General features: G+C 46.0%; 1 protein-coding gene across 1 annotated transcript in view; it reads left to right on the top strand.

Annotated features, from left to right (window-relative positions):
- LOC130131574 (CLIP-associating protein 1-B-like) overlaps positions 1-18,261 on the top strand; it is an 81,737-nt gene extending 63,476 nt beyond the window's left edge. Inside the window, exons 29-38 of the mRNA XM_056301324.1 lie at positions 674-820; positions 1,839-1,945; positions 7,378-7,525; positions 8,213-8,450; positions 9,631-9,684; positions 10,352-10,554; positions 12,548-12,676; positions 13,267-13,473; positions 14,225-14,341; positions 15,312-18,261. Coding sequence (XP_056157299.1) covers positions 674-820; positions 1,839-1,945; positions 7,378-7,525; positions 8,213-8,450; positions 9,631-9,684; positions 10,352-10,554; positions 12,548-12,676; positions 13,267-13,473; positions 14,225-14,341; positions 15,312-15,395 — 1,434 coding nt within the window. The 3' untranslated portion in view covers positions 15,396-18,261. The remainder of the gene's footprint in view (positions 1-673; positions 821-1,838; positions 1,946-7,377; positions 7,526-8,212; positions 8,451-9,630; positions 9,685-10,351; positions 10,555-12,547; positions 12,677-13,266; positions 13,474-14,224; positions 14,342-15,311) is intronic.
- Positions 18,262-20,112: the final 1,851 nt, after the last annotated feature.

Here is a 20,112-nt window from a genome sequence, read left to right as displayed (position 1 = left end):
TCAGAAAATAGGGTAATTAATTGGCCAAGTACAATTTGGGAGTAAAAAAAAAATTCTATTTGCCGTATCTAAACTAATGAAGTAATAAGTAATATAGTTATTCTCCTCCCCTGTTTGCATATGTATGTATGTATAATATATATATTTACATTACATGCATGGACAGTCAGTTATGCCATAAGTTTTTGACTAACTTAACAAACCAATGCTGAACATAAACTGTCATTTTTCCAGTAGGGTCGGGCGTGATTGGTCCAGTTTAAATTGAGCGGTTTAATTTAACTGTTGTGAACACATCTTGGTATATATCTGGATGGTGCTAGAAATGATTTCTGCTGTTGTCTAGCTTTAACCTCTTTCTAGCTGTGTTTTTTCTTCTTCTTCTTTTTCCCTCACTAACTGTGATCTATACCTTTTGAGAGAAATGGCGTGGGTAAAATTCGGCACAGTAACGTGTTCCTGAGAATGCTGGCTACTTGTCTTTTAGGGATCCATGAAAAAGGTGTACGCCACACTAAGACATTGAACAGATTTGTCTAAAATTTGGGACAGGCGAACCTGATCAAGTGTGGACGGGGAGCATGTAATTTATTCCAAGGGTTCATGTTACATGAGAGTAAAAGGATAATGTTAGTAATTATGATAATAATTATTGATGTGTGTGTACATACAGGCAGCCCAGGTGGTTCTGATTGCCCTGTTTGAGTTGAACACTCCAGAGTTCTCCATGCTGCTGGGAGCACTGCCCAAGACCTTCCAGGACGGGACCACCAAACTCCTCCACAATCACCTGAGAAATACCAGCACCAACACTGCCATGGTACCACACACACACAAGCTAATACAGGGAGGGGTGGGGTGGGGGGTGTAATAATGTCATTCTTCATCCACTGATCAACCGATGCTACTTGGCAGCACAGTGGCTGTGGTGATATGAGGGCTCCTTCCTTTCAACAACTTCAGAGAGACTACAGAAATCTGGGCATCCGGGTGGCGTAGCAGTTTATTCCATTGCCTGCCAACACGGGGATCATCGGTTTGAATCGCCGTGTTACCACCGGCTTGGTCGGGCATCCCTACAGACACAGTTGGCCGTGTCTGCGGGTGGAAAGCTGTATGTGGGTATGTGTCCTGGTCGCTGCACTAGCACCTCCTCTGGTCGATCAGGGCGCCTGTTTGAGAAGGGGGGGGGGACTGGGGGGAATAGTGTGATCCTCCCACGCGCTACGTACCCCTGGTGAAACTCCTCACTGTCAGGTGAAAAGAAGCGGCTGGCAACTCCACATGTATGGGAGGAGACATGTGGTAGTCTGCAGCCCTCCCCGGATCAGCAGAGGGGGTGGAGCAGTGACCAGGACGGCTCAAAAGAGTGGGGTAATTGGCCAAGTACAGTCGGGGGGAGGAGTAAAATCTCCCCCAAAAAAAGTGAGACTACAGAAATCAGAGATTGTAGAAACTACGTAAAATTTGTGGTTGCGTCTCTCTCTCTCTCTCTCTCTCTCTCTCTCTCTCTCTCTCTCTCTCTCTCTCTCTCTCTCTCTCTCTCTTCTCTCTCTCTCTCTCTCTCTCTCTCTCTCTCTCTCTCTCTCTCTCTCTCTCTCAGTGAACAGGGCCGCAATGTGGTAGAATGAGGTGAGAATGTCTTCTAGTTCCGTTCAGTCCAGTGCTGCTCTAGCTCAATGGCAGACGGTGTCTTTCTGTTGGACCAATGTAAAAGAAAAAAGGAAAACCTTTCAAACTGGACTCCAGATACATCTGGGCAGCCACTGGACCCGTCCAGGTAATGCCTGTTTGTGGGAAGCACTGTTAATGCTAGCTGTGTGTTTGTCGTCCTGCAGGCGTCTCCTAGCAGCTCGGCGGGGCGAACGTCTCCACGTCACCCCAGCAGTCGCAGCAGTCTCCTGACCTCCCCTACCAACTGCTCCCATGGGGGGCTTTCTCCCAGGTATGACACAGCTTACTCAACCGCTCCTCCCACCAGGGTTGTGTGTTCAAAACTATCAAAGTCACACTGTTTTCATATAACTGTTAGAGTGATTGTTTAGACCCAATCCCAATCCCCCCCCTTGGCCCTACCACTTTGCCCTACCTCTGTTTTGCACGCGGCTACGTAGGGGTAGGGTGTCCCGTTTCTTTTGGGGATCAAGGGGTAGTGGTCATCTAGCCCTCCAAATGGCCCCCCAAACAGAACATTTTCAGATGCAGACTCCAAATGAGTGATAGAAGAAAATTCCCTGAATGCTTTGTGAACTGAGGCAGTGTAACATGAAACATGGCTACCGATGTGGGGAAAGAAGCCCATAAATGTGTATATCTTCAAAAATAATCATGCAAAAATTTTAAAATCCGTTGAAATATATCTTCGTTCAATGTAGATGCAAAGGACTATGTTATTGGATTGTTAAAACAAGCATTTCAGAAAACCTTGTGTAAACAACGGTTTGTAAGTGACAGTACAGTTATTTCCATGTTCCGTGTATGAAGTTTGAAAAATAATCCAACAGCAAAGTTTCTGCTCTTTGCCGCTCATCTGATATCAGTGGAGGACAGAAATTTCTAATGGCAGGACTACACTGTACTAGCTGATATTTAAATGTGCTTCCTGGCTATTGTCAATAGATTAATTTGTCTTGTTCTGCCCTGCAAATTTGGTCAGACATGTCACTATAATGGGCGGCGTGGTGGCGCAGTGGTTAGCGCGCTCGCCTCACAGCATGAAGGTCCTGGGTTCGAACCGCGGGGTAGTTCAACCTCGGGGGTCATCCTGGGTCGTCCTCTGTGTGGAGTTTGCATGTTCTCCCCCTGTCTGCGTGGGTTTCCTCCAGGTGCTCCGGTTTCCTCCCACAGACCAAAGACATGTAAGTCAGGTGAATCAGCCGTACTAAATTGCCCCTAGGTATGAGTGTGCATGTGTGTGTGTGTGTGTGTGTGTGTGTGTGTGTGTGTGTGTGTGTGTGTGGGACGGGGGGCTCTCTGTGTGATGGCCTGGCAGCCTGTCCAGGGTGTCTCCCCGGGCCTGCCGTCCATTGACTGCTGGGATAGGCTGCAGCATCCCCGCGACCCTGTGAGCAAGATAAGTGGTTCGGATAATGGATGGATGGATGTCACTATAATAGTTGATAATTGTAGCAAGCAACAGGCTTCAATATAAAATGTATAGTACTATAGTGCCATAGTTTTATAATAGCATTCCATGGATTCCTGAGCAAACCAGGCAACTAAAAATATTCCGAGCAGCAGACGTAACGATGATGGTGATGACGTAACGAGTGTTGTCCCATTTCCTAGGTAAACTTTCAAACCCTACCCCTTGTAGGTCTGCTCTGAAGGGCCACTCACTACCCAGTAGAGGGCACTCCAAAACTAGCGGTAAGGCCAGGGGTAGACTTGGGATTGGGCCTTAGCTTCCAGGGTTTTTCAGTAGTTACATAGAGTCAGACAAACTCATGGATTCCTTTGTTATGTCTGCGTGAGCGGTTTGAAGTGAGTGAGTGTCACTCAAGAAGAGACGAGAATGATGGCAAACACCACTGAGCCAACATCACTTCCTGCTGAGCGCCTCAAGCGCTTTACCTCTTCTAAGCCTCCGTGTACTAACTCTGTATCACTCTCACCAAGTCTCCAATGGATATTACCGCCCAGCAAAGTGACTCATATTTTTTTCCGAGATGCAGCAGGCATTTGGAAAGACTAAACAGACTCGTTATATAGTCCAGGTTATAGAACAGAAGAGAGTTTCCATGTTGGTTACCCATTAAAACGACTCGAGCCGAGGCAGACTGATCTCACAAGTCCATCACATTGATCTTTTGGGGTGATATCACATTGACTTCCTTTTGGGGTATCTTTTGGAAGATGATGTCTCGGTTCTTGGGTCATTATTGATTTCAGTTCTGCTGTAATTGTGTCTTGACTTTGTAGATCAGTCTCTGAAGTTGTGTTTACCCCATCTACTGTTTTTTGAAGGGCCAAGCTTCCACCGTTTTGAAGTCTGTTGTTTGGGAGTTTAGACAATCTTCCAGTCAGTCAGTGTGACCAACTTCCGACGAGCTAAAGATTCTCAGCCATGTTTGGGTCACTGTTTTTTTCTCTCTCAGATGAACACTGACTCAGATAGTCTTTCTCCTTCTTCTCCTTCACCTCTCACATCTCTATTTTCTCCCCTCGGGAGACCCCATCTTCCTTCCACCTCCTCCCCCGTCTTCTCTCCCTGCCCCCTCTTCCCACAGTAACAGCCGGCTGTGGGGCTGGAGTGCTGATGGCCTCTCTAAGTACCCTTCTTCCCCCTTACCCTTGCCTCTCCCCATCCCCACCATCCCCTCCTCCCTCAAGGGCCTCCGGCGCACTTACTCTCCCAGGTAACTCACCCCCCGACCCCACCCACGCTTCCTTCCACCCCTCCATCCTGTGGGGTATCACAGTACAGGAACATAATGGTGGGATCCTGTACGGACAAGGCATCAACTCTGTCAGGGTTGGAGGTTCAATTTCCTGTGTTGCTAAGTGACCGAGGTCAGGTTTCAGTTTCGTTTCGGCCGGCGGGTCAAACAAAACTCCCAATACCGCCAGCCAATACTATCTCTTCCATTAACAACGATACCCTCCAGTGGGACCCACAGCCCTCATGCAACAACTGGCTCTACACACAGCTGTTTGTAAGATGTGTAAGTTAGTTCAGAAACCTTGTGGTATTCACCAGTGCCCTCTCCTTTTGGATGGAGCTGGGCATTATCTGCATATACTAACATGGATCTGTTGGTGTGAGACTAGGTGTGTTGTGGGATTGTGGTTGTGGTAATATGGTGATATAACTTAAATGTTGTTATTTCCTGGTCTTAAAATCTGCATTACAGTAAAGTGAGACAGTTTTCTGAGCTTATTCCACTGTTTCAGTTGAGTGCAAGCTACCTGCTTGGTCATCATAGCCACATTACTAATGATAATTCATCAGCATGTTCTACTGTGTAAATATCTAATGAACACATCAATAGTCCTACACAAAATATCTTCACATTATCGATATCAAGATATTCAGTCAAATATATGATATTTGGTTTTGGTAATATTGTCTGGCCCTGATTTTGGATTCCTCTCTTTGGCACAATAGAAAATTTAAAAACGGTGCAGACCTGAATACACACAACAGTCGAGAGCACAGAGAAGTCCTAAAATGATTAGTCTCCTCACAGAAATACTAGCTAACAAAAACATTTAGGCCTAAATGAATGTAAATACAGGGCGGTGCAGTGGTACACTGGTCAGCACAGTCGCCTCACAGCAAGAAGGTCCTGGGTTCGAGCGCCGGGGTAGTCCAACCTCGGGGGTCGTTCTGGGTCGTCCTCTGTGTGGAGTTTGCATGTTCTCCGAGCCGTGTCTGTGTGGGTTTCCTCCCACAGTCCAAAGGCATGTAGGTCAGGTGAATCGGCTCTGCTAAATTGTCCCTAGGTGTGACTGTGTGTGTGTGTGTGTGTGTGTGTGTGTGTGTGTCAGCCCTGTGATGGACCAGCGGCCTGTCCAGGTTATCTCCCCGCCTGCTGCCCAGTGAGAGCAGAATAAGCAGTTTGGATAATGGATGGATGGAGTTTATGAACAGGTGGCATTCAACATTCAGGACATCAGTGTCAGAGCGGACTTGGCCATTTCTTGAATCTGATGTTGGTTTCTCTAAAACGCTTACCGTCAGAACGATTTCAAGGGGAAGTTTAGAGACGGTACTTGCATGAGGGCCAGTGTTCATTGCTAATGTTGCCAGCCCCATGTTGAAGAGGACGTTGTAAACATGGCAAATTTATTAAGTGAATAAGAACTTCAACTTCCTCTGCAGGAGGAAGTGCAGTACTGTGAAACCCTATAAACCATGTGTTCTGATATGCCAGGTCTCCTCCGCTTTGCTGGGGCTGTTCATCAGATCGTCAGTCATTGTTTCTGTGTGCTGTTAATGTTGTTCATGAATTGAAAGCATCCATTTGAAGGGTTTTTACAGTCGCGTCTCATTTCCTGTGTCTGCCTCCACCTGTGTGGGTTCGTTAGTATGCACAGCTATGCACGTGTGCTGCACTAAGATCCATCCTGGTGCTCCGTCCTCCATAACTGTAGTTCAAATGGACTGCTGGTGTAGTCCACTGTCAGATGTTCACTTTGTTCTTCAGCTGGGATCTAAACCAGTTATAGCGATTTTTTTTTTTTTTGGTGTGGATTTTTTCCTTCTTTTTCACCCCAGTTGTACTTGGCCAATTTCCCTATTTTCTGAGCCGTCCCGGTCGCTGCTCCGCCCCCTCTGCTGATCCGGGGAGGGCTGCAGACTACCACATGCCTCCTCCCGTACATGTTGAGTCACTAGCCACTTTTTTTCACCTGACAGTGAGAAGTTTCACCAGGGGGACGTAGCGCATGGGAGGATCACGCTATCCTCCCCCCCCCGAACAGGCGCCCTGACCGACCAGAGGAGGCGCTAGTGCAGCGACTAGGACACATACTCATATCCAGCTTCCCACCCACAGACAGAGCCAGTTGTGTCCGTAGGGACACCTGACCAAGCCGGAGGTAACACGGGGATTTGAACCAGCGACCCCCGTGTTGGTAGGCAATGGAATAGACTGCTACGCTACCCAGACGCCCCAATTATAGTAAAATTCAAAGTATTTTATCGAAGAGCTGCACAGTTCAAATATTCTAAAACACTTAGTTTATGGTTCTGATTCAGTCCCCATACAGCCAGAAAAACAAGTCATATAGAAAGAAAAGCAAAAAAAATGTATAAGATAGGAATTATATTGAAATATTCTTAATATATAGAAAATGAAAGAGGGAAAGAGTTTTGATTTGAAAATGTATTTAATCCTTCTATTCTCAAGTCATAAAAGATTTTGGAATTTGACAAAAACTCTGAGAAAGTCTGCAGACAAGCTGTTTTGTTGCTGGTAAATACAGTGAACGCACATTTTTATTTAGCAGTACACATGCTGTCATTTCAGATATGGTGTTATTTGTTTTTGTTCATAATAATAATTCATCCATGGCCAGCCCTGTGTTCAGTTGACAAGTTTTGCGATACAGTTTTGACTCACCACTCTTTCAACTTAATGTACTATTGAAAAATAATGGAGTTTAAAAAACTTCTTCAGAGATTTTCTGGATTGGAATCACTGTGTGGTCCTTTAAAACCCCCTGTTTAAGGACTGTGCTTTTGCCAAGTAACTTATTCTGGTTCTTCAACTACTCCTCAGGACTATGTGATCTTGTTCAGCACTCTCGTACATTTTCCCTTTGGATGTTTAGATGAAACCCAGATGCACCCTGGCTTTTAGAGTGTAAATGGTTTTGTCGAGTACAAATGATCCATGTTTGACCAGCGTGTCTCCTCTCCTCTCCCTCAAGTCTCCTGGAGTTGGACAGTGAGAACCTGAATTCAGAGGAGATCTTCAGCTCTCTGCGAGGCGTCACAGAGGCCATCCAGAACTTCAGCTTCCGCAGCCAGGAGGACCTGATGGAGCCCCTCCGACGGGACGGCAAGAGAGACGGCACGGTGAGAAGAGACCGAATCTGTTCCCTGACAAATGATGGTGTTATTATTAGTCATGCACTTTTCATTGAAGACTAACAGTCAAGGTATTACTTGTTAACAGCAGCTGGAGAGTACATAAAAAGCAAAGCAGGGGCTTCCAGGTAGTGTGGCGGTCCATTTCATTGCCTATCAACACGGGGCTCGCCAGTTCGAATCCCTGTGTTACCTCCGGCTTGATCGGACGTCCTTACAGACAGAATTGGCCATGTCTGCGGGCGGGAAGCCAGATGTGGGTATGTGTACTGATTGCTGCACTAGTGCCTCCTCTGGTCGGTCGGGGCGCCTGTTTGGGGGGGGGGGGACCTGGGGGGAATAGTGTGATCTCCCACACGCTGCGTCCCCCTGGTGAAACTCCTCACTGTCAGGTGAAAAGAAGCGGCTGGCGACTCCACTTGTATCGAAGGAGACGTGGTAGTCTGCAGCCCTCCCCGGATCAGCAGAGGGGGTGGAGCAGAGACCGGGACGGTTTGGAAGAGTGGGATAATTGGCCAAAATTCGATTGGGGAGAAAAAGTGGGGGAGGATGGCACAAGGAATGTTCTATTAAATGTGTTCTTCATAAGTTATGTTCCATTTTAAGCACTAAGTGTACCATCTGTCTCTCCTTTAACGTTCTATCACATGTCTCGCCTCCTCTCCCTCCTCGTAGTCTGGAGTTGGGGCATCATCAGATTCAGACCTACGGCTTGGCGGTGAAGTGCTGGAGGGGGGTCGCACTGCCCTGGACAACAAGACATCTCTGCTGAACACACCCTCACCGCGTTCCTTCTCCGGACCGCGTTTCCGGGACTACAACCCTTACAACTACACGGACAGCATCAGTGCCCTGGACAAGGCTGCCCTGCGGGAGGCGCTGTACGAAGACATCGCTGAGCAGCACCGGGATGGTAAGGCACCTTGTCCTGAAATTACTCTGAGCATTACTGGAGATGGTGGTTGGTTGAAATTGGCGGTTGAGGTGTTTTTGACTTAAGTGTGAGCTCTACTCTGTTGTAGGTCTCTCCAGAGGTAAGGGTAGATTAACCACCACCACCCCCCACTCCCCCCCCCACACACACACACGTTGGTACTTCTATTCATGTGAGGACTTCTCATTGACTATATTCATTCCCTAGCTCTTGACCCTAACTTTAAACCTTACCCGAACCTTAACCCTAAACCCAAGTGCTCATCTAAAATAGACCTTGAAGAAGTGAGGAGCGGCCAAAATGTCTTCACTCTGGTAGTTAAAAACTCAGACTGGTCCTCACAAATAGTGCTGAACAAGAACACACACACAACTCCTAAAAAGCTAGCCCTGTGTACAGATTGGTTTCTTAAATATCAAACAGCGTTTCAAACATCACACCCTGTGTGTTGATAAATCGAAAATTCCCAGAGTGTTTTAACTTGCGTGCACTTTTAGACGTTGTACATATCCAGTGTGATTTTAATGCCATCTAGCATCCCTTTTTGAAATAGGGGTATGGCCTTTACGGAATTTTATTTTTTTTAAACAGCTGTGATTCTCATTGAACTTTATTTCACTGTTTCGAGTCATGTCAAGTTATTTTCAGTGGCTAGCGCAATCACCTCACAGCAAGAAGCACCTGGGTTTGAGCCCCAGGGTAGTCCAACCTTGGGGGTCGTCCCGGGTCGTCCTCTGTGTGGAGCTGCATGTTCTCCCCGTGTCTGCGTGGGTTTCCTCCAGGTGCTCCGGTTTCCTCCCACAGTCCAAAGACATGTAGGTCAGGTGAATCGGCCGTACTAAATTGTTCCTAGGTGTGAATGTGTGTGTGTGTGTGTGTGTGGACCCTGTGATGGACTGGTGGCCTGTCCAGGGTGTCTCCCCGCCTGCCGCCCAATGACTGCTGGGATAGGCTCCAGCATCCCCACGACCCTGAGAGCAGGATAAGTGGTTTGGATAATGGATGGATGGATGGATGGATAGATGGATGGATGGATGGATGGATTAGAAGTCTTGGTCATACAGTAAGACAGGTCCTAGGCTGACTGGAAGAGGGTGTGACTGTGTGTTCTCACTGAAGAACTTTCTCCTGCCCTCCTCTTCCTCCTCTTCCTCTCCAGACCGCCGGCAAGAATGTGTTGAAAACAAGATCCTGCACCCAAAGACCTTCCCTGGTAAAGATCATATCATGAAACTTTTCATTTCCAAATGGTCTAACAGTCGTACTGCATTTAGGAAAATAAAATCTTAACTCTTTCCCTCTGTGTAATCTGTATGTCCTGTTTGTAATCTGTCTCCCTTCCTTTATCAGAAAACTGTTGGATTTTGTATTAGATTGTCTAACAGCTCACATTTTGATGGTTGTCTCTTCGGTGTTTAACATAAACTGTTTCTGTCAAGCTATTTTATGCCAATTTTATAAGGAAAGAAGGACTTAAGAAAGGAAATGAAAGGATAAGGAAGTTAAGGAGAGCTAAATGGAAATAACATGATAAAATCAAATGTCTTATAAAAGCTCTAAATATAAAGCTAAGCTTACTTGATGAAGAGATCATGTGATAAAGAAGGAAGAAAACAAAGATTGTTTTTGTCAGCTCTCTAATTTTTCTTCATGGGTTTTCTGTAGCAGTCTTGTGTTCTGTGCACAGGAGGGTGGTTTAATACAAAACCAACTAAAGGAAACACACCTGATCACATTTCAATTCCTTCAACTTTTCAGAGATTTGGCTCAGCTGGTGACTTGGATGGAAACATGGTTACTGCCACCTGTCTTCCTCACCTTCTTGCCTCTGCTGTACTTCCTTGAGAAAATGACCTTTGCCCTCTCCCTTCTGCATGCAGCAGGACCCACTGAGCAGCTGGAGCTGGTCGGGGAGCTGCTAAAGGACTTGTCCCAGGGCCCCGCTGGAGAGCGGGGGGGAGAGGAGCGCCGCGCAGCCCTGCTGGAGCTCCTGAAGGTGGCCAGGGAGGACAGCCTGGCCGTCTGGGAGGAACACTTCAAGACAATGTTGCTGCTTCTGCTGGAGATGCTGGGAGACAAAGATGTAAGGACGGACAGACAGACTGAGACATAGATAGATAAACAGACAGATGGACCAAGAGACTGACAGACAAAAGGACAGATAGACAGACAGATAGAGGGTAGGGGTTTAACCATTTCAACTTTTTATAGAGGAGCGGCACAGTGGCGTAGTTGTTAGCGCGGTCGCCTCACAGCAAGAAGGTCCTGGGTTCGAGCCCCAGGGTAGTCCAACCTTGGAGGTCATCCCGGGTTGTCCTCTGTGTGGAGTTTGCATGTTCTCCCTGTGTCTGCGTGGGTTTCCTCCGGGTGCTCCGGTTTCCTCCCACAGTCCAAAGACATGTAGGTCAGGTGAATTAGCCGTACTAAATTGTCCCTAGGTGTAAATATGTGTGTGTGTGTGTGGGCGTGTGTGTGTGTGTGTGTGTGTGTGTGTGGGCGTGATGGCCCTGTGATGGTCTGGCGGCCTGTCCAGGGTGTCTCCCCACCTGCCGCCCAGTGACTGCTGGGATAGGCTCCAGCGTCTCGGGACCCGGAGAGCAGGATAAGTGGTTTGGATAATGGATGGACAGAACTTAAAATAGTCAAAGCGAGAATCAGATTCGTCTTGAACTGAAAAGCTCCAACAATGATTCTCTCTCTCTCTTGCATGCACAAGCACACACACACACGTGCACACACTCCTGTCCCTTCCAGCTCATGTATTGGACGGACAGGGTTGCCTACATGGATATGTGGAGGGAGGGTGACACACAATTGAGTAAAGAAATTGCAACTGTTAGAAATGAAAAGACAGAGCTTGGAAATCCATCTTTCACCTCTGAAGTGTGGTAGTATTTTGCTTTCCATGTCAATTATGTTGGCTGTAATGTTCATGTGGTGGGAAAAAAATTACAACTTGTGCCACAAAGAAAGCAAGTTGCCACCAGCAACACGACCAACACAGCAGAACGTCTACAGACTACAAGAAACTGACTTTTCTCGTAAAAAGAGACTTACATTAACTCAGTATAACTCCGATTAACAGCAGATTTCCTGCTCGTTGTGATTCTGGTTCTGTTCTGACTGAAGCTGTTGGGTGTCCGTTACCTCGGATTTACAACCATATTCTCTGGTAGATTTTTAAAAGACTTTGTTAGTCTGTACAAATAAAGCTCCTTTCCTTGGTGTGAAAAAGCTATTTTCTATAATTCTATAGTAAGTCGACTGAGGTGGTCTGGGTTTTTGGTACTTTATTAGTGCTCAACATAACACTCATGAACAACTTCACTTTTCTTCCTCTGATATACTGCTGCGTCTTTTTCCCTACCGCAGCATCTGCCTTCACAGACTCTGTATTGCTCCCTAGTGGATAACCCTCTTTATCACAAATTGTAACTCGGATCGATCTGTAAATTTTAAGAACTGTCACACCCCTAATTGATAGACACAAACAGACCGAAGTATAAAATAATCTCTTTTGAATCAGGATAAATAAATATCCGAGTTTCATCACCAGCCAGTCAGACTAGCTTGGTCTAGTCAGAAAGGCACGAACTGATGAAGCCTCTTGGATGAGAGGCGAAACGTCTTCACGGATATATACCAAGTCCAGTTGCACTTGATTCAAATCCTTTGGATAACCTTGACCTGGATGAATGAGAACATTCACAGACCTCTTTTGAATCAGTTTCTCTGTGTTATTACCTTGGCACTGTTGGCAGGCTGTCAGAGTTAATAAACGTATATTCATCAGAGGTAACAGATTACTGGTGAACACATGGAAGGGAGGTGCACCGGTCAAGGTAATGGCTGTTGCCATGAGACTTCTGAAAACACATTTAAGGCTCCTCTGCTTCACTGTAATTGAACCTTGTGGCACTTGATGCTCTGGGAACAGATTATAAGGGATGATCTGCCTCCACTATTTTTTGTCTTACTTTAACTGCATTTAAACCCCTTTTTTGTTTGGAAAAGGGCTTTTATTAAACTTGCTGTTGAAACCACTTCCTAAGCTTGTTAGTTAATGTTTCCGGCAGCACACCATCCGAGCCCTGGCCCTTCGCGTCCTGAAGGAAATGCTGAGGAACCAGCCATCTCGCTTCAAGAACTACGCCGAGCTGACCATCATGAAGACCCTGGAGGCCCACAAAGACTCCCACAAGGAGGTGAGCACCGGGCCAGCATGGCAGGCTGCATGACATCAGGGAACTGCACCAGGAAAGCGTGGAAATGTAGCAGTGGTGTTTCGTCCCAGTGCACACATGACTACACATTTTATGAAGACATACACAATGTATCATTAACACACGCACACATTTGAACCACTTGTCATCAACACACTTTTAATCAAGGCTTTTTCCCTTGTTCACATTCATATTCTTACACATAAGCACATGATGAATCCTTCCATCCATTGTCAAAGTAAAAAAAATGCAGTTTTGACACTGGGGGATGGGGGGGTTGTTGTTTCTGGCGCTGCTTATTACCGATTAAAATCTCCATTAAATTAAAGTGTAGAAAAAACAAAAAGAATTTGAAATGGGGTATTATTCTTTAGCTGACTGACCTCTGACCTCCCTATGGAGCGACACAACAGGGGAAAAAATATAGGGATCAAAGTACACATTTTCACACTTCTTACTGTTTTCAACTTCTTGTGCACACGATATTCTCTCTCTCTGTCTCGCTCTCTCTCTCTCCCTCTCTCTCTCTCTCTCTCTCTCTCTCTCTCTCTCTCTCTCTCTCATTCCCTCAGGTGGTGCGTGCTGCGGAGGAGGCGGCCTCCACCCTGGCAGGCTCCATCCATCCGGAGCAGTGCCTCAAGGTGTTGTGTCCCATCGTCCAGACAGCCGACTACCCCATCAACCTAGCTGCCATCAAGATGCAGACCAGAGCCATCGAACGCATCGCTAAGGACTCACTCCATCAGCTGCTGCCTGACATCATCCCTGGACTTCTGCAGGTACTGTGTAATAATTATAGAAGTGACTACTTTGAGATTATTTTCTTTATTCAGTTTGTCTGTTTCGTGTTGAACTACACATCAAGGTAACGAACAAAGCAGCTATTAAGACCTCTCAAATAATAGGGAAATACTTTGTAATAAAAATATATAAATTGAATAATATATACTTAAGCTCAAGGTCTACATCTCCTTGAGGATGGGTGGATGGATGGGTGGATGAATGGACAAGGTTTTTTGGAGGACTTTTTTTGTTTTGTTTGTTTTTATAATTTATTTTTAATAATTAATTAACATAGTAATAATAATGATGATAATTGACCTTTATATGCTCGCCCTGTGATGGCCTGGCGGCCTGTCCAGGGTGTCTCCTCACCTGCCGCCCAGTGACTGCTGGGATAGGCTCCAGCATTCCTGGGACCCTGAGAGCGGGATAAGCGGTTTGGATAATGGATGGATGGATGGATTTTAATAGTATAATATAGCTATATTTGTATATAGACTTATGCGGTATTACAGTAGCTATGTTTGTGCAGCACTAACATCATTTTTACTGATTTCATAATAGAAACCATAACAGAAGTAATAACCCTTTTGTTCTGTTCAGGACAAAGTTAGAGGTTTTAAATAACTATGAACCATAAATATAATTAATATTGTTATTTATTGATATAGATATGAGACGTATTGGATCTTTTCTTTTTTCAATTTGAGTTGAAAAAAGGTGAACGGTGCTGTTTTCTGCCGGCAGGGTTATGACAACACAGAGAGCAGCGTGAGGAAGGCCAGTGTCTTCTGCCTGGTGGCCATTTACTCTGTGATAGGAGAGGAGCTGAAACCCTACCTGGCCCAGCTCACCGGCAGCAAGGTACAGCCCACCACCTCACATTCCTACTGTATAGTCTCCTTCTGCCTGAGGTACACACACACACACACACACACATTGTGAAAATGTAAAAGCAACATATCTTTGGGGTTAGGGTTTAAGGTAAAATACCCATCATCAGAATTAATTTATATTTGAACATCTGTCCGAGCTAAACTAGTGGCAAGTTTCGCAAGCAAAAAGTTTTAACATCATCTTTTGCAAAGTAAATGGGTCATGTGATCTGACTTCTTGTTAATGGATCTCCAACAATAACGGATGATGCGAGCTGGTGAAGCCAGAGTGGCATCTTTGACATATTCGTTCATACTTTGGATTTCACACTTGTGAATATTTGTTGTAGTATTTATTTCAAATGGTGATAGTTAAATGGAGATCGATTCTGACTTGCTTATGTTTTGGCAAAGTGGACTGGAAATGAGAACGACCAACTCAGTAAACTGCGAACTACAACTCAAACACAAACTGCATTAAACTTGCATATTCTATACAATAGATATCATTACTTCATATTTTCCTATATTATTTCATATTGAAATATCAAAATATTTCATAATTTATTATTCTATAAACTATATTATTATTTATTTTATTATTTTATATTTATATTATTTAAAATGATTATATATTCTATCATTTATATTATATTTTATATATGATATACATTATATTATTCTAATATGTTATTATATTATATTAAATATTTCATATATTATAAATTAGTAGTAGTAGAGCCCATGATAGAATTAATATAGTGGCAGAAATCTTTCAATCCAAAAAAAAAAAATAGATGGTTCAAATTAGTGATTTGGAATTATATTCAGATGGAAAACATGGAACTTTTAAACGTCACACAGATAACAACTGTGTTGCAGTGGTTTGGATTTACTAACGCTATTAGTGGCTGTAAGGGGACGGGTCCTGTAACGCCCCCTGCTGTTTTCCTCCTCAGATGAAGCTGCTGAACCTGTACATCAAGAGGGCCCAGACCTCCACCAGCAACAGCAGCAGCTCCTCAGATATCTCCTCCTACTGAGCCTCCCTGAGCTTCTTTTTCAGAGGCCTTATGTGTGGGACCACCTTCCTCCTCTGTCAGTCTACAGTGGACCTGAAGCCATCTTGGAAACTGAGGTAAACCTGGTGGCCAAGATGTCTTTGAGCAACCGGATGCTGAGCCCAAAACGGTCGTCTTTCCCTAATACACCCATACCGCCCTTAACCTTAGATTTTAAAGTCATCGTAGCACAAGGACCTTCTTCTGCCAACACGAGATGAAATTAAGGGAAACTCGGGAGCGGAGATGTTTTTGAGGGACCAGGCCTGGCGTCTGAAATATATATGTAATTTTTTTTTTTTTTTTTTTTTTTTAGACGGGCTCAGTGCTACTACACTTCTTTTTTTTCCAATTTTTCATTTTGGACGTAAGGTGACTTTGGGGAGGGAGATATTTTGGAGCGATCGCGGGCCTGTAACCGTTCTTCACACATCTCCTCTGCTATAATCTGTTACATAAACTCACCGCAGCAGCTTTGGAGTTGCGCCGATCTCTTTGAGGAAGCCTTTTTCTGTCCATGGCGGCTGATGAGGACTGCGGATGGCCCGCCGTCTGCTTCACACACACTTCCTCTGTTCTTCTTCTGCTCTTACAGCCTGCATTCCTCATCAGTGGCGAGGCGACCTCCTCGCCTATGGCAGTCAGTATTAAGTTTGTAGTTGGAGCGTTGTACCTTAACTCCACGCCTTTGAAGAATATTTGCTTTGACACATCATACCCTGTAGTAGACTGAATGTAAAGAGCTTTGAATGAGTACAAATCTGAACTTTATTTCTTCCTTTCTGAACTACTGCCTCGGTGCAGCTGGTGTACTGAGTCAGTCTTAAAGGATTTAGGATATTTGTGTTTCTGAATGTAGGCACTCAGTGGTTTCAGTAGTGCTGTGCCGTATCAGGCGGGTGCTTGGCACCAGCTGTCTGAAGGCTTTGTTCAAGGGTTCCTGTGAAGAGGAGATGAAGTGGTTCCTAAATACTGAACCCATTAAAGACTGTGACAGTAGAAAAATAATCAAATTTCTGTTTCCTGGCTGCGCAGGGTTTACCGACTACAGGTTTTAGCTGCAGTAAATAGCAATGACTGCATTGACCAAATGCACCATTTTCATTCTGACTGAAAGCTGGTTTGGTCGGCCGGTGATCACACCCAGAAACCCAGCGACCAGCTGGGGGTTTGGCTTCAGAAAGGGGTTTTTGAAGTGAAAAAGTCCAGTCTCTAACAGTAAGGTTTTCAAAAAGCCCTGAAACTCAGTCCCGGAAATGAACGTCTGATCTGCCGGTTCAACTTACACTAAAAACACGTCTGCGCCGCCGGTGCCACGTGATGGCATCACTCCTCCTATGAGCGTCCAGATGAAGGCCGGCTTCTGACGGAGCGAGGAGTTCGATGGTGGGGAACTTCTGCTGTCGTTGGCTTGAGAGCCGTCAAGCCGTCTAGTGGAGACTACTGTGATTTGTCAAGTTTCATTCCAAAATACTAAACAGCATGTCAGAAATACTGTCCAGCGCCTCCGCTGGGTCTAAAACACTACGAGATGCAGGTTGATCAGGAACGAGGCGAGCAGGCAGCAGGAATCCAAAACAGAAAGGAACTTGATTTATGGAAACTTTGCTAGCCAAGTGCTGAAGAATATTTATTTATAAAATCTGAGCACCATTTTAACACAAGCCAGCAGTTGTTTAGTAATTATTTTATTCTAGATAATTGTGTATTACAGTGTTTTGGAATTACCAGTTATTCCTAAATTGAATGTAAATTGCTCGGAAGAGACCTGGACCTTTTAAAAATGTGAAATTTTAGCATTACGCTTTCACACAAGAAAGCCAACAAACAACAGCTAAATCGAAGAGGGGGGATGGACAGTCTTACTTAAAAGATCATATTCGGTCATATGTTGACAAATTGTGGTGTGCCAGCACTTGGGGAGCCACTATTGATGAACAAGGTAAGAGGACTTTGTAAATGAGGCTTTGTCTTCGGAAATTAGCAATAACTCTGAGAAACCCAGCTCGGGTCTTCACGTCGAAGCACTGTAGATGTCCCTGTAGTTTTGTAAGAGACACTCTGACTGGTCAGTGTTTTTTTTTTAAGTGCACCTCCGATATGTTACTGCTGCTGAGCGACTCCTAACTCCGCCTAACAAACTCCTAACTCCACCTAACAAACTCCTAACCCCACATAACAAGCTCCTAGCTCCACCTAACAGACTCGCTGTAGCTCGACACTTAACCATCCGTGTTGAGAAACGGACTGAAAACTGAACAGACTTTTTTTTGGGGGGGATGTTTTCCCCTTTCTCTCCCCAGTTGTACTTGGCCAATTACTCCACTCTTCCGAGCCGCCCCGGTCACAGGTCCATCCCCTTTGCTGATCCGAGGAGGGCTGCAGACTACCACATGTCTCCTCTGACACGTGGAGTCACCAGCTGCTTCTTTTCACCTGACACGTAGGACTTTCAACAGGGGGACGTAGCGCGTGGGAGGATCACGCTATTCGGGGGTAATATGGGAGAACAGAGTCTTTTCATGAAATCCTCAAGCTTTCCTCACTGGGTGCAGCCGAGTTGGTCAAACCTCCCAGAATGCGGGGGTGTCCGGGTGGCATGGCGGTCTATTCCGTTGCCTACCAACACGGGGATCACCGGTTCGAATCCCTGTGTTACCTTCAACTTGGTCGGGCGTCCCTACAGACACAATTGGCCGTGTTTGCAGGTGGGAAGCCGGATGTGGGGATGTGTCCTGGTCGCTGCACTAGCGCCTCCTCTGGTTGGTCGGGGCGCCTGTTCATGGGGGAGGGGGAACTGGGGGGAATAGCGTGATCCTCCCACGTGCTACATCCCCCTGGTGAAACTCCTCGCTGTCAGGTGAAAAGAAGCAACTGGTGACTCCACATGTATGGGAGGAGGCATGTGGTAGTCTGCAGCCCTCCCCGGATCAGCAGAGGGGGTGGAGCAGAGACCAGGACGGCTCGGAAGAGTGGGGTAATTGGCCGGGTACAATTGGGGAGAAAAAGAGGGGAAAAACCCTCCCAGAACGTCTTTGCCCCACGGCTGCAGCACACAACGCTGTTTAGAACAAACCCCTGGTTGGAGATTTGAGTCACGGTCATGGGGCCGTTGTTACCCCACTGTGTAAGATATTTGACCAGGCCTTACGTTGTCTCTGTAGTCCTGTCCAGTGGTGTTACACGGACTGGTAGTTGTACTGTACCGGTGCACGTTGTGCACGTCAACTCAGCTTTGGACCGAATGTCACTTCCGTCGTCCAGAACCGCTGTTCCGGTGTTCAGCTCGTGCAAGACTGAATTTCTTTTCTTTTCTTTTCTTTTCTTTTTTTGTTAAGAAACTTAAAATCACAGCTTTTGAACTGGGTGGAGCAGTTGGTGCACAGATCCTTCACATGTTGTAGGCGGGCAGCCACATTCCTGCAGCCTGACTGCTGTCAAGTCAACGTTAACCAGGTCGGATGTTGGGTCTGGCGGTCCCGTGTTGGTTTTTCTGTCGAAGCAAGTGGAGCTCCAGACCTGCTCCGTAGGTTAAGCCTCCGTCTCTGCACGCAGCAGGCTGTACACACACCGGCACGTGGGGTGAAAAAGAAGTTTTAATTTACAGATTGTGTGCCTTTTGGTGACGTTCCCGGCAATGTTAATGTCCATGTTAACCTTTACTAACACTTCACTGCACTGCTTTCTGGGTTGGACTCCTGTCCTGCTGCGAGTGACGCTTGGCCGTGAGGGAGACGGCCGTTTCGGTGGAGCTGTAAATAACGCTTAGAGCCGGAGGTTTTAATGGCGGTGTTACCCGTTGAAGCCTTGGCGGTTGTATTTGCTTGTACACCACTTACAATGTATGCTCCTTTTATAGTTAGTCCTGTTTTATCCTATATTATATTTATACCATGTTTATTTTCCTGTGTATGACTGTACATATTTACACGTTGTTCTGTTTCTCCTGTGATAGACTTTGCAGAACTTAAACTTGAAATAAAAATGTCAGACTTATGTGTTGTTGCCCCTTTTCTTTGTGTTCACATGTGACAAACACACGTGTGCAAGGTTTCCTGTGCTGGCCTGCAAGGTCTCCAGAGGTATCCGGTATACTTCATCCATCCATTACCCAAACCGCTTATCCTGCTCAGGGTCATGGGGATGCTGGAGTCTATCCCAGCAGTCACTGGGCGGCAGGCGGGGAGACACCCTGGACAGGCCACCAGGCCATATAGGAACTGAAGTCTTCAAAGTCAGAATCGGACTCTATTGGCCAGGCACGCTGTAACACACAAGGAATTGTGTCAGGAAAATTGCCAGAACTCAGGTTGTGATTTATGTGCACACATCCATCCACACATAGTGGTACAGTCGCACAGTGGTTAGCACGGTCACCTCACAGCAAGAAGGTTCTGGGTTTGAGCCCCGGGGTAGTCAAACCTTGGGGGTCGTCCTCTGTGTGGAGTTTGCATGTTCTCCCCGTGTCTGCGTGGGTTTCCTCCGGGTGCTCCGGTTTCCTCCCACAGTCCAAAGACATGTAGGTCCGGTGAATTGGCCGTACTAAATTGTCCCTAGGTGTGAGTGCGTGTGTGCGTGCGTGTGTGTGTGTGTGTGGACCTTGTGATGGCCTGGCGGCCTGTCTAGGATGTCTCCCTGCCTGCCGCCCAGGGCTGCTGGGATAGGCTCCAGCATCCCTGTGACCCGAGAACAGGATAAG

The sequence above is a fragment of the Lampris incognitus genome, chromosome 21 (assembly GCF_029633865.1).
Source record: "Lampris incognitus isolate fLamInc1 chromosome 21, fLamInc1.hap2, whole genome shotgun sequence".
NCBI classification, from domain to species: Eukaryota; Metazoa; Chordata; class Actinopteri; order Lampriformes; family Lampridae; genus Lampris; species Lampris incognitus.
Note: the sequence above shows the minus strand (reverse complement) of the source record. Positions and strands in the feature narration are given on the sequence as shown.